Source organism: Tupaia chinensis, unplaced genomic scaffold (assembly GCF_000334495.1).
Source record: "Tupaia chinensis unplaced genomic scaffold, TupChi_1.0 Scaffold000294_5, whole genome shotgun sequence".
Lineage (NCBI taxonomy): Eukaryota > Metazoa > Chordata > Mammalia > Scandentia > Tupaiidae > Tupaia > Tupaia belangeri.
In genome coordinates this window covers 861,436-875,975 of record NW_006159782.1, presented here as the reverse complement: position 1 = coordinate 875,975, position 14,540 = coordinate 861,436, and the positions used below count along the sequence as shown (strand labels likewise).

Here is a 14,540-nt window from a genome sequence, read left to right as displayed (position 1 = left end):
TGTGGAGCCCTCAGCTTTGTTTATTCTGTTGTCCCAGCCAGGTTTTTTCCTTTAATAAAGCTGTGGGTTCCTGCATTTTGTTTGCTGAGTCTGTCAATTAGTGAGTTCTTTTGTTTTATCTCTGAGTCTCTGTTATGTGGTGAATGTGCTGACTTTCCTAGTTAATTTCAACCTGTAGCTTTAACAAGGGGTATCTACATAAAACTAACCTTAAACTAACTTAGTCTACATATGCTTCTAATGCTTATTTGGTTTATACTAGCTTAATCTATATGTTAATTTTGGCTTAAAAACAGACAGGTGGGGGAGTCTTAAACTTCCTGGTCCTCATGTCAGTCTTAGGGAACCACATTCCTACAAGATCACTAGTTGGCTTTATTGCAATGGTTGGGGGTGATGTTTTACCCTTACAGGGTACCGTAATAACAGTAAAACTCACGGCAGAGAAATTGAACACCGGCCAGTTCAAGGACACAAGGGAGGGCTTGTAAACTGGGCCCTGCCTCAGTTTCTTCCCAGTCCAGGCCCTGCCTTAGAATGGGAGGCAGCATCCTTACCAGCTTGTGTTGCCTGCATGGCCCTGTCAATATGTGGTCTGCACACTAGGGAGGGCCAGTCAGTGTAGACAAAGAGCCGCTTACAGGGCTATTGGGCACCTGGGTGCACCTATCAGCGGTGTGGAGACCAGGTAGATACATACTGTACTTACGTCCATTCAGCAAGGGCTGATGATGAACTCATTTACACATAGAATGGGTATAAAATTGGGAAGAAATGTGTATAATTGGTATCTCTGATCATATGCCTTACTTCTATGTAATCTGTTTTCCATATTTTCTGCAGTAGATGTTGATTGAGCATGTGTTATTTGGGGTGTAGAGTAGTGCCTTTTTTTTCCTGCTTAGTGTTCAGAGACGTGATGAGGATTGTAACATTTGACTATGTGGACAAACCTAGGGATTTATTTAGCATTATCATGTTCCAGGGTGATGGCCACACCACAGCCCCTTTTCCTCCATCCTCCTGGGAGTTTTGGACACACATGCCTTGGGACCCAGCATAATTTTCTTTCTTTTTTTTTAAAAAAAGGTTTTTTTCAACTTTATTCATTTATTTTAATTTGACCAAAGAGGGACAGAGTAGGGTGGGGGGCATGAGAAAGTAAGCCGACAGGTCCAGGAGTCGAACCACAGTCTGCTATGTGGGAGTCTAGCGCCCTTAACCACCATGCCACCCGCCTGCCCCACCCAGCATGATTTTCAAGCTGCCATATCCAGGACTCGAACCATGGTCCCCAAGCTTGTATTGCTTTTATAATCAGAAAAAATGTTTTTTATGTCATATATCACAGTAGACTATTGGGTTTTCATAGCAAAAACATGTCATGACTTTTGCAACAACCTAATACATATATATATATATAATTTATTTATTTAATTCCATTTGTTGTCGTTGTTGTTATAATTATTACTTTTAATTTGACCAGAGTGAGAGAAAGGGAAAGCAAGAAAGCAAGCCACCAGGTCTAGGACTTGAGTCGCAGTCAACCATGTGGGAATCCACCGCCTTTAACCACCACTCACTTGCCAGCTCCCCCAGTATATTTTCTTGTTAATCAAATAATTTATCTTTTTAAATAATAATTTATTTATTTAACTTTATTTTTATTTTATTTTTTTTTAGAGAGATTTTTGCTGTAGGGCATGTACGATTGCCAGAGAGACAGAAAGTGAGAAATCACCCCCCTGGGGGGATGGCACACCACAATCCCTTCTCCATTTTCCCCTCAGGATTTGGGGCATGCACATGCGCCCGGCATGAGTTTCAAGCTGCCAGGTCTAGGACTGAAACTATGGTTGGCCATGTGGGAGTCCAGCAATGTAACCATTATGACATCTGCTTGTCTCTTATTATTCTTTTTAATTTGACCAGCGAGAGGAAAAGAGAAAGTGAGAAAGCAAGCTGCCAGGTCTGGAACTTAAACTGTGGTCGGTCATATGGTAGTTGAGCACCGCAACCACCATGCTACCTGCTGACCCCAAGTAATTGATCTTTAAAAAAGAAATTCAGGTTGATGAATTTTCTCATTGTGCTATAGGGCATATGTGCTTGCCAGAGAAACAGAGATTCTTCTTGGGACTTCGAGCATGCATGTATGCACACACGCCGAGTGTATTTTTCAAGACAGTGGGTTGGCACTTAAACCTCACAGTTCACCATGTGGGATCCAGCTACCTTAACCACCATGCTACCACTGGCCCAGGTTTATCATTTTTCCTCTTAGCCAGTTTCCTGAGTCTAGTCAAAGCCAGACCCTTCCCCTCTCTGCCAGCCCCCCAACTCATCCCTGCTCTGCTCTTGCCACAACGCTGCTGTGGCAAGAGCCTATCAAACCTTCAGACCCAGGACCCTTTTTAGCCACCTTCTTTTTCTCCTTTTCAACCCAATTTTCAGGCTGTTTAAAATAGCCAGCTTGTGAAATGGCTTTTGTGAGATTTCCTGTTGTTGTTTTTTTCTTCTCATAATTTCAAGAAAATTCTATTTTCTCAGGCCGGCTTCATGGCCTAATGGTTAGAATAGCTGGATCCCACAGTGGCTGACCATGTGGCTCAAATCTTAGACCCAGCGGCTTGAGAAATGTGATGGACATGTGTATGTGAGTGTCCCTAAAGGAGGCAGAGATGGAGGAGAAGGGATTGTGAATGACCTTTACGGTGCTTTCTCTTTTTGCTCTCTGTCTCTGGTGAGCACATAGGCTCTCTAACCAAATAAAAATCTATTTTCTTGTGCTTTCTTGGAGGGTCTGTTAAGAAATAAGAAAGAAAATAAAAGGAAAAATAAAAAGGCTATCTTCCTTTTCCTTTTTCTTCCTTTTCCATTCTAGGTTCTGGTCCAGCCTCAGATCATCAAGACAGATTCCCTTGTTTTGACCACACTGAAGACAGATGGCAGCCCTGTCATGGCTGCAGTCCAGAACCCAGCCCTCACCGCTCTCACTACCCCCATCCAGACAGCTGCCCTTCAAGTACCAGTAAGAACTGCATTCTTCCCTCCCCTTCTCCCTCCATCTTTTTTCTTAGAAGCTTAGGTCTTAGAGCTGTTAAAGTCTACACACTGAATGTAGAATGTGTCGGTCGAATTGTAAATGTCACCCCTCTTTTAGTTTTGTTTTCCCTTAAAGGAGTATTGCCAGTGTGGGTTAGTGAGAACACTGAGGTCTACAAGGGCGGGGGGCAGATGGGATAGCAGAGGAACCCCATTTCCTAGACAGCAACTCCACATGGGACCATTCACTTCTCAGATCTTGCTGGAGGCTGGACTCTGGAAGGACCCTACGGCGACCAGCCAGGGAGAGACTCCAAAGGCAGGGGTGTGAAAGCACCCCTCCTTCAGTCGTGTGGCCTCAGTCACTGTTGGCATTCTGTGGCAAGGCAGTGTGATAGGGTAAAAGGTGATGACAATCAGGAAACACTGGCTTTATTCATAGCAGCCAAGCGTTGGAAATAGCCCAGGGTCCATTCACAGGAGACTAGATAAACAAGTTATGATATAGTCATACAATGGAATTATGCCCAGCAATAAGGAAAATAACTACCAATACATAAAACAGCCTGGCTGAACCTCAAAATTATGTGGAGGCCCAGCCACACATACATTGTAGAAGCCATATAGAAGATTGGGGTTCAATTCCTAGGTCAACCTGTACATGCCAGGTGTAGACCCAGGATTATGCTGCTGAAAAGACTTGGGGGAGGATTGTAGCCTGCAACCCTGTTGAGGGTGCCTCTCTGTCTCCCTCTCCCTGCTTCCTCTTCGCTCCATCTCTTTTTATCATGAAATAAACTTAAAAAAAAAAAAAAGCATATTAAACAAAAGAATCATATCACAGAAGAGTTTTTGCTAATGGTTCCATTTATGTGAAACTCAAGAGTCAAAACCAAGTGACAGGGCAACCCATTTTCCAGGACCCCTCCCTTGGGTGCTCTCTTTTTCCTCCCCTCTCTTTTTCTAAAGATTTTTTTTTTGGAGAGGTTTTTGCTATAGGGCTCGTGGCCTCGCCAGACAGACAGAGAGAGACATAGAGACAGAAAGCGAGAAATCACCCCCCCCAGGGGGGATGGTCACGCCGCAATCCCTTCTCCTCCATTCTCCTCTTGGGATCTCGGGCACGCACGTACGTACATGCACCCGGCATGAGTTTTAAGCCACTGGGTCCGGGACGCGAACCACGGTCGACTACGTGGGAGTCCAGTTACATAGCCATTACGCTAACTGTTGGTTCCCCCTCCCCTCTCTTTTAATAAATTCCTCACTTCGCTATACCTATTCCGTGTCCATGACTCTGATTCTTGCTGAGTGTGGGACAAGAACCCATGTACCCATCCAGCATGCACCCCTCTCCACCAGGAAGGCAATGCAAGCATAAGTCCCACCTACAAGTCTGGACAAAGCCCTTCTTAACCCAATTAAAAACCCCTTGTCACAGTTCTTCCTTGGCAACCCATTTTCCAGGACCCTTTCCTTCTTGGGAGCTCTCTTTTTCCTCTCCTCTCTTTTAATAAATTCTCCGCTTTGCTATACCTAAAAGTTCGTCACTTGTAAACCTAAGGGACAGAAGTCAGAGCAGCAGTTAAGGTTGGGGTGAGGACAAGTGTTAACTGGGTATGGACATGAAGGAGTGGATTCTAAGGGGATGGAAATGGCCTCTGTCTTGTTCTAGGTGGTTCACACATTGCATACATACATAAAACTTGTGAGGCTGTAAACTTGGGATTTGTGGGGTTTATTGTGTGTGAATTATTTCTTAATGACTAGGAACTTGAGCACCCTTAACCACTCCGCCACTTTTTATTTGTTTGTTGGCCAATTGCATATTGAAGCCATTTACCAAAGAAAATAAAAACTAAAATTAGTAAGTATAGAAACCAGAATAGGGGAAAGCAGAGATAAGAAATAAAGGGGGAAACCTCTGTGGTTGGCCTCTTTATTTACTAAAATGGCCCTGATGGAGACTGTCAGTTCTGCCCTTGAGCTTTTTGATGACCAAATTGTGTAAGGAACTGTAGTAATTTACTTGTCGTTTGAGAGGAACAAATGTGTCGTGTATCGGGAGAAAGTTTTCTCTCATGCCAACTCCTGTGACTACGTGCACAGCTTCAGTCAGGGGTGGCTAACAGTGTGACAGCAGAGTGGAAACTAGAGGACTTGTTTTGGGCACCCTTAACTCAGAGGTTAGATACATTTAGCCATATCAGTCCCCTTGTAGTGCAGTTGATCAGCACCAATTCTGGAAGGAGGGTAGGAACTGAGGTTCTGTGGCTCTTAGGGATTCTTGGGGCCTACCTTAACCTGGGGTGCATTTCAGACTGCCTGAGCCATTACCAGGTGACGCCACATGGTCAGGGCGAGCAGGTTTCTGTTGTGAGGTTGCTTGATTGACACTAACAGAGATGATTCTGCTTCTGTACCTGTCCTGTTCTAGACCCTGGTGGGCAGCAATGGGACCATTCTGACCACGATGCCTGTGATGATGGGGCAAGAAAAAGTGCCCATTAAGCAGGTACCTGGGGGAGTCAAGCAGCTCGAGCCCCCCAAAGAAGGAGAAAGACGGACAACTCACAATATCATAGAGAAGCGCTATCGCTCCTCTATTAATGACAAAATAATTGAGTTAAAGGACCTGGTCATGGGGACAGATGCCAAGGTGAGTGCTTCATGTCCCATTGTCTCTCCATCCACCTCTACCTGGCTTTGTCACAAGAGTTTAGGGAATACCAGGCCCAAGCTGAATTAGTGTGAGAATATATTAGAAGTGCTGAGGTGCTTTCTTTTTTCTTTCTTTCTTCCTTTTTTTTTTTAAGAGACATTTTTGCTATAAGGCATGTGTACTCTGCAGAGAGATAAAAAGTGAGAAGCATTCCCCCCCCAGGGAGGATGGCTACACTGCAATCCCTTCTCCATTCTGCTCAGGAACTTTGGGCATGCATGCACACACACACGCTAGCATGAGTTTCTTTCTTCTTTTTTTTTTTTAAGAATTATTTTATTTAAATTTATTTATTTATTTTAATTTAACCAGAGAGAGACAGAGCAAGAGTGAGGAAAAGTAAGAAAGCAAGCCACCAGGTCTAGGACTCGAACTGCAGTCGGCCATGTGGGAGTCCAGAGCCCTTAACTACCACACCACCTGCTGACCCCTAGAGGTGCTTTCTTACTGAAGCCCCTTCGTGTTTGTCAAGATTATAAAATATTAATAATATAAGGAGACTGTTGAGAGCTGGCAAGACAGCAGGCAGCAGTCCACCAGGACCTGCAACTCCTGTGACTGCTCTGTAGTCATCATGGTCCTTAGTGTCAGAGGCAGAGAGAGGCACCCGTACTCACTGGTGGCGTGTGTACTTCTGTCAGCTGAATGCATTGCTGGGATATTCTTAGCTGTATTTAGAGGTGGCTGGCAGTATTTTTACCTTTTAGGGTAGCGAAAGGAAATGGAGATCGGGGCCAGCCAGTGGCATGATGGCCGAGGTGGTTGGATCCCACATGGCCAACTGTGTGGTTTAAGTCCCGGACCTGGTGACTTGCAAAATACTCTGTACACATGTACCTGCATGCCCAGAATCCCAAAAGGACAAAGGAGGCTCCACGCATGCACATAAACACACACACATACTCAGCATGTTTCTCAAGCTGCTGGGTCCAGGACTGCAATCTTACAGTTGGCCATGTGGAATCCAGCTGCCTTAACCACCAGGCCACAAAGTAAGCCCTGGTTTTTCTGTTTTGTTTTATTTCTAGTTTGTTTTGATGCTAGGATTATTTTAAGAAGTAGGAATAATTTCTAATATTTATTTGAGTGTCACTAATATGCCAAGCCTGGGGCTGAGCTATTTACACATGATCTCATTTAGCCCTCACCACAAACCTGATTCCTACGCTCTTGTTATCTCCGTATTAAGGAGCAGGGAAATGAGGTTCAGAACTAACTAACAATACCCACCCCATAGCCATGCTCTCAGCTCTCAGGCTCTGATCTCCTCACTCTGCAGCCTGCACTGGTTTCACTGTGTTTTCACTCATCCTCCTTCCCAAGATGCACAAGTCTGGTGTTTTGAGGAAAGCCATCGATTACATCAAATACCTGCAGCAGGTCAATCATAAACTGCGTCAGGAGAACATGGTACTGAAGCTGGCAAATCAGAAAAACAGTAAGTGTGCTTGTTGAGTTATACCTTCTGGTTATCTGAGAAGTCCTGTGCTGGGCTTTAGGGAGGGCTCACAGTCGTGTACAAGGCCCAGGCTGACCCATCCTTAGCCTGGGTGAGTCTATAAAGACAGATTGTTTTATCAGGTGGGTTTTTTTGCAGAGCTCTTGAAGGGCATTGACCTCGGCAGTCTGGTGGACAATGAGGTGGACCTGAAGATCGATGACTTTAATCAGAATGTTCTTCTGATGTCCCCCCCGGCCTCCGACTCGGGTTCTCAGGCTGGCTTCTCTCCCTATTCCATTGACTCCGAGCCAGGAAGCCCTTTATTGGATGATGCAAAGGTACGAGTTTTGAAAAACCCTGATCTTGGAATCTTTCTCATTCCAACTAAGAAAATATGGGGATGAGGGGCACAGACAGCTGTTCAGAGGGCACAGTCTAGAAAGGAATAGGAGCTTAGTGACTTTAGCCATGTCCTGGGGGATGTAAATAGAAAACTGATTCCAGGGGAAGAAACTATCCCTCAGGTTTAGCTGGTCCTCGTTGAAAGGCCCCATCAGAGAGGAGTGAGTGCCAGCTTCTGAAAGGAACATGTAGCAGCTGGTAGGCAGGCTCTGGGAGCTGCTGGAGGCGCCTCATTACTTCTCTCTGCCTGTAATGGGCCTGGCAAGACCACTTTGTGAGGCTGATCCATTGGCTGCCTCTGGGTCCTCTTTCCGGATATGATTACAATTTGCTATCTAAGAGAGAACATTCCAACCAAGGACCTTCAATCGTCTGAGAAAGCCCTTGGCAATTGTAGTTTAATGGAATTAGTTAAAAGAAGCTCCGAATTTAGTGATCTTGGAATGATCTTCCTGGGAACCCTTGGAGATCACCGTATTCTGTACTGTATTTTGACAAGGGCACTTTCTGACTGAAGGCACAAAATTCCTTGTAGTGTTTTTGACTAAGGTTTTTATTGTATCATATACTGCATTTTACTAAGGAAGATCTATTTTCGAAGTATTTATAATGTGATTCTACTTAGTAACAGCAGGCCACATGACATATAAATTGAATTAACTAGGCTTCTGAGTCATCAGAAGAAATTTTCAAATGGTTTTTAAACACTGAAAAGGTGTGACATGGTATGTACACAATGGGGCTCAGGAGCTCCGACTCCAGTGTTCTTCCACCACTGCCCCCCACCAGCTTCTGCCTCGATTTCTCTCTCTAAAATGGGGAATAGGGACAATGGTAACGGTTTTGAACATGCAAACTTCTTTAGATAGCTCCATGCTAAAGTACAGTCTTTGACCAGATTTATTGGGATATAATTTAAGTGCAATAAAATAGGCCTCTTTTCAGTGTTTGCTACCAAGAGCATTACCATGTGTACACACCTGTGTAACTATCTCTGTCATCAAGATGCAGAGCCTTACCATCACCACGAAAACTCCATTGTTCACCTTTGCAGGTAGCTCACACTCCCCTCTTCAGCCTCACAGCAGTTGAGCCATTGGCTTCTGTCACTTTCTATTTGTGTCACCTGTTCTAGAATCATACAGAAACAGAATTGTACATTGTGTTCTGTTTTGTGGTAGAGCTCTCTTTTATAAGAAAATCCCTTCTACCTCTCTTGTTTGGAACATGTGCCTTTCTCTGACAACAAGAGGGTGCATGTTCCATATTTGAGCAGTTAGTTCCCTCCTGGCTTTATTCCTGTCTGACTTAATGGTCTTGAATTTAAATTTCACAATCTGTTTCCGAGATGGTAGATGGATATGGGTGTGTGTGTGTGTGTGTGTGTGTGTGGAGAGAGAGAGAGAAAGAAAAAGAATATAAGATACTGAAAAATGCCATACCATAGTCATTCCAACCTCGAGGCCTTGTTTTGAAGGTCAAAGATGAGCCGGACTCTCCTCCTGTAGCACTGGGCATGGTGGACCGCTCGCGAATTCTGCTGTGTGTCCTCACCTTCCTGTGCCTCTCCTTTAACCCCCTGACTTCTCTGCTGCAATGGGGAGGGACCCACGACTCTGACCAACACCCCTACTCAGGCTCAGGCCGCAGCGTCCTGTCACTTGAGTCAGGTAGGTACAGGACCCCTTGTGCCATGTTGGGAGCATGGCAGAAGAAGGTCACTATGTACAAATCACTTGGTTTGTCTGCCAGATCCCAAAGGCCTTTTTATTGGGCCCTGCCTGCTGGTTTCTGATAGGGACTGTCTTGAGTTGCATTTTGGAAGTAACAAGACAAACTCAAGTTCAGTAAGAAAGAGCAAAACCCCAGAACCTGCACTGCTTTAATTACACTGAGAGGGGAAGTGAGGGAGGAGGGGTGCTACCTCTTGAAGGAGGATGTGGTGTTTTTTACCTGAGTTGAGAAATCAATGTCCTAACCTTCTTGGGCTAACAAAGATTTGTGTGTCATATGAGCGTCATAGTGCTAAGGGCTACAGGATTCCCGTTGAGGCTGTCGAGTTGCCCACCTTCTCTGAAGGTGAAATGGCAGGCTCTTTTGTGTGACAGCACTGGCTGCTCCACCAAGCCCTTCCTGGCACCAGGCCTCAGCTGAGACATTCATTCCTCTGTAGGTTCTGGAGGCTGGTTTGACTGGATGATGCCAACGCTCCTCTTATGGCTGGTAAACGGTATGATTGTCCTGAGTGTCTTTGTGAAGCTGCTGGTCCATGGGGAGCCTGTGATCCGGCCACACTCACGCTCCTCTGTCACCTTCTGGAGGCATCGGAAACAGGCAGACTTGGACCTGGCCAGGGTGAGTCCTGTGTTCACCTCTCCCCATCCTCCCCAGGCCTGGCTGGTAACTGCAGCTTGTGCCAAATCCCCACTGTAGATAAGGTCTTATGGTGGGTACTTACAGTGACTGAGAGGAGGAGAGGACCCTACTCCTGACCAGTCTCTCAGGGCACTTACCACACGTAGTTCCGTGGACACGAGGTGATCTAACCTCTGTGGTATGACGAGAAGAGTAAAGTGCATAGGAGTTTGGGGTAGAAGAAATGAGTGCTGCTGAGGGGAACCAAGGTTTGAGCAGGCAGCCAAGGACAGGAAAGAAGGCTGGGTGTGACAGGAGGACCTTCCAAGCTGGCAGAATGTCATGAATAGATAAGCTGTGTGGGGTCTGGCAAGTCTGAGACATATCTGGCATGTAGGATATATCAGAGAGGGACAGGAGTGAGGGCAGGTAGTGTGTCTAGACACAAAGTGCACAAGGCTGTGATTGGTAATGGACTTGGGGCTTTATTCTCAATATTCTGGAGAACCAGGGAAGTACAAAGGGAAGCTTCTGGGAAGGATTCTGGGGCAACTCACAGCACTGAAGGAAGAGTTCAGCATCCCTATCTCAGGAAGAAGTACCAGAGCACTCCTCAGCTGCAGTAAACCGTGAGCCTCCTCCCTTCCTCTGCAAGTTACAGTGCCATCAACAGAGAATCCTATGAGCCAGACTGGATGTCAGCCCTCGCTAGGGCTGTGGGCCCAAGAATATAGATGTAATCTTGGGCCTGTTCCTAGAAAAGAGCATCCCAAGGTGTATGTCCTAGAGGCAGGTTCGCAGGTGTGTGTTCCATGAATGCCATCCTGGTGACTGTATTAAGGACGGGCTGGAAATGGAAGACATGAAATGCACAAAAACAAGTTAGGGGGCTTTAAATGGGCCAGGCAAGATGATGGCAAGGACCTAGAATTGAAAGGTATAAACTAAAGGAATATTTGAGATATAAAATAGAAGGAAAGTGACAATGACAATGACTCAAAGATGGGAGAGGCTAGAAGGTGTAGTGGGCTCTGTCTAGGCCATGTTGCTTGGAAATACTGACAGAGGCCCCTACAGAGTGAGCAGGACCAGGAGGCAGCCACGGGGGCTGGAAAGGGTCGAGACCAGTGTTGGGTCCATTGGGAGAGGATGCTTGGGGAGGATTGGGTTGGTGAATGAGAAAGGCCAAGGGCTAAAGACACCGTTGGGAACAGCCAACACTTGAGGAAAGGAAGGCAGGAGCTGGGGAGGCTGCCTCTTCCGGAGTCTGTAAATGCTGGTGCTTCATCTGGCTGAAAGGATGTCGATGCTGCCTTAGAGATCATCAGAGAGCATTGTCACCCACTTCCCCCTTGACTACTCCTATTATAATATGGAAAGCAAAACACAGGTATGTATGACGGGGAAAGGAAAGAATTTAATTAGAATTAAAAGAATTTAATTAGACCGACCGACACTGCATTAGTCCCTCTCATGTTGGCAAAAATTGCTTATCTAGATCCTAGGTTAAGGTCATTTAGGTGTGAATTTGCCTAAAACTGTGGTTCTCAAACTTTAGAATCACCTGGTGGACCCAGCCCCAAATGTTCGGATTCAGTAGGTCTAGAGTGGGGTCTGAGTGTTTGCATTTTGAAAAAACTCCCAGGGACAGATGCTACTGGCCTTTAGGGACCACACTTTGAGAAGCTAAGAGCCTAATGGATCATGCAGTTATTTAAGTCCCTTACCTCTTTGGTATAGAAGCTACTGTGAGGAACTCTGAACAGCATTTGCTCAAACATTGAACACTGTGCAATCCTAATTTATTAGGTTGTCAGGAAAATCATTTTTATGTAGAAAAAATACATCGTGACTTTTCTGACAATCCAGCAGTATAAAGGCTGAGGGAAAGAACCTCAAAATGCCTGTGGTGATTCTGAAGTATAAGGTTACAGGTGGTTTCTTTTGCTTTTATTTTAACTTTCTGAAGTTTCCCAGGTATCCTTTAATGGGCATATTTGATAATGGGGTACAGGAGAGTAGAAGTCTATTAAGGGACCAGCAGTTAGCATAATGGTTATGTTGCTAGACTACCATATAGTTAACTGCGGTTCAAGTCCCGGACCCGATGGCTTAAACTCATACTGGGTGTGTGTGTGTGCATGCCCAAGATCCCGAGAGGAGAATGGAGGAGAAGGGATTGTGATGTGGCCATCAACCATGAGGGGTGATTTCTCGCTTTCTGTCTCTCTGGCAAGTGCACGTGCCCTATAACAAAACCTCTAAAAAAAAAAAAAAAAAAACAGAACAAAAGGCCCACAGCAAGGCCAAAGACCATACACCCTCTCACTGCTTTCTAGGGAGATTTCGCAGCTGCTGCCACCAACCTCCAAACCTGCCTGTCAGTTTTGGGCCGGGCACTGCCTACTTCCCGCCTGGACCTGGCCTGCAGCCTCTCCTGGAACGTGATCCGCTACAGCCTGCAGAAGTTGCGCCTGGTACGCTGGCTGCTGAAGAAAGTCTTCCAGCGCCATCGGTCCACCCCAGCCACTGCAGCGGGCTTTGAAGACGAAGCTAAGACCAGTGCCCGGGATGCAGCCCTGGCCTATCACAGACTGCACCAACTGCACCTCACAGGTGAGGCACAGCTGTGCACCCAGTGCCATCTGTCCTCCTCAGCTTCATTTCCTAATTCCCCATCCCAGGTGAAGCCTCTTACATTGCTCTTTGGAGGGGTGAAAGCAGCCTTCCACCTGCACCCAAAACTTTAAAGATGGCAGCATTTTGCTGCAGGTCACCAATCCTAAGACGCATGTTTTTTTTTGTTTTTTTTTTTTTTTTTTTTTTTTAGCCCTGATGATGTTTCTGTGGTGAGGGGAAGGCCCCCATAGAAAGAGCAGTATGAAGAGAAAGCAGATAAGTGGTTGTCTGATCTGACAAAAAGCAGGTCTGACTTCCTGATATAAGGAAGGAGTGATTGGCTTCAAGTGCAGAGGTGGGCAGGGTTGCCTGAAGATGAGTAGGGCTTTCTCTTGCAGCAGGGAACTGCTGTGAAACCAGGGATGGGGTTAGAGTTGGAAGGGAGGGTACTTGAGGGAGTTCATGTCTGGTGGTCTCAAATTTTTTTTGGAGAGGTTTTTGCTATATGACGTGTGTGCTCACCAGGAAGACAGAGACATAGAGAGACAGAAAGTGAGAAATAACCCCCCAGGGGAGCTGGCCACACCACAATCCCTTCTTTTTTATTTTTTGGAGAGATTTTCACTGTAGGGCGCGTGCGCTCGCCAGACAGACAGAGAGAGACATAGAGACAGAAAGCGAGAAATCACCCCCCAGGGGGGATGGTCACGCCGCAATCCCTTCTCCTCCATTCTCCTCTCGGGATCTTGGGCACGCACGCACACGCGCCCGGAGTGAGTTTTAAGCCACCGGGTCCAGGACACGAACCATGGTCGACTACGTGGGAGTCCAGCGACATAGCCATTACGCTAACTGCTGGTTCCCTGACGCATGTCTTTTTGTAGTAACATCTCTACATTGAAAATGTGATCTGGAAACAATTGCATGCCTTGGATTTATTGGCAGTGTTTTCCCCTTATCGATACTTAAATTAATGGTGAGACTTAAAGTCAATGGCACCTTGGATTCCATGAAATATGATAATTTATTCAATCATTAGGCCCCTGCTTTAATAGAAAAGCAGGAAGGTCTAGAAATGAGTGGCTGTTTGGTGTGAGCCTGTTAGATTCAGCAGGGGCATATTCGCATTAGGAGGGTGGGTTTCTCATGGGGTCGTGTTCCAGGAATGGCAATGTTTTGGCTTTTCCTGGAAGGCTGCATAGATGTCACCAGCCGTCCAGGAAATGTGCCTTTAAGGCAGAGGGATGACACGAGATGCCTACCTGCAGTGGCTCTTAAAAACAACGCTTCAGGGACCTGCAGTTGGCGTAATGATTATGTCACTGGACTCCCACGTAGTCGACCGCGGTTCAAGTCTTGTACCCGCTGGCTTAAGTTCACACTGGGCGCATGTGCGTGCATGCCCAATATCCCGAGAGGAGAATGGAGGAGAAGGGATTGTGGCGTGTCCATCCCCCCTGGGGGTGATTTCTCGCTTTCTGTCTCTCTGTCTTTCTGGCGAGCGCACACACCCTATTGCAAAAACCTCTCAAAAAGAAAGAAAGAAAGAAAACAACGCTTTAGTGATCCTAGAGTGAGCTGTGCAGAGACAAGATGTGGGAACCAGGGCAGGAAAGTGCGGGGCAAGGCCTGGGTGTAGTATATCAGCTGGATCCAGTGAAGGGTATAAGGAAAATAATAATGTGATCTGATTTGTGCTTCTAAAGTTTAGAAGAATCACTCTGATAGCAGGTAGAGAGTAGCTCTGAGACAATTAAGATTAGATAGGGGGACGAGCAGATAGTGTAATGGTTATATCACTGGACTCTCATGTAGTTGACCTCAGTTTGAGTCCCGGACCTAGCACCTTAAAACTCACATCAGGTGTATACGCACGCATGCCCAAAATCCCAAGAGGAGAATGGAGGGGAAGGGATTGCAACATGGCCATCCCCCACCCCACCTCCCAGGAGTGGA

At 46.1% G+C, this 14,540-nt stretch overlaps 1 protein-coding gene across 1 annotated transcript in view; it reads left to right on the top strand.

Annotated features, from left to right (window-relative positions):
- Nucleotides 1-14,540, top strand: part of SREBF2 (sterol regulatory element binding transcription factor 2) — a 46,979-nt gene that overhangs the window by 2,369 nt on the left and 30,070 nt on the right. Inside the window, exons 3-9 of the mRNA XM_006150719.2 lie at nt 2,885-3,031; nt 5,483-5,704; nt 7,091-7,205; nt 7,365-7,546; nt 9,088-9,280; nt 9,784-9,965; nt 12,305-12,581. Coding sequence (XP_006150781.1) covers nt 2,885-3,031; nt 5,483-5,704; nt 7,091-7,205; nt 7,365-7,546; nt 9,088-9,280; nt 9,784-9,965; nt 12,305-12,581 — 1,318 coding nt within the window. The remainder of the gene's footprint in view (nt 1-2,884; nt 3,032-5,482; nt 5,705-7,090; nt 7,206-7,364; nt 7,547-9,087; nt 9,281-9,783; nt 9,966-12,304; nt 12,582-14,540) is intronic.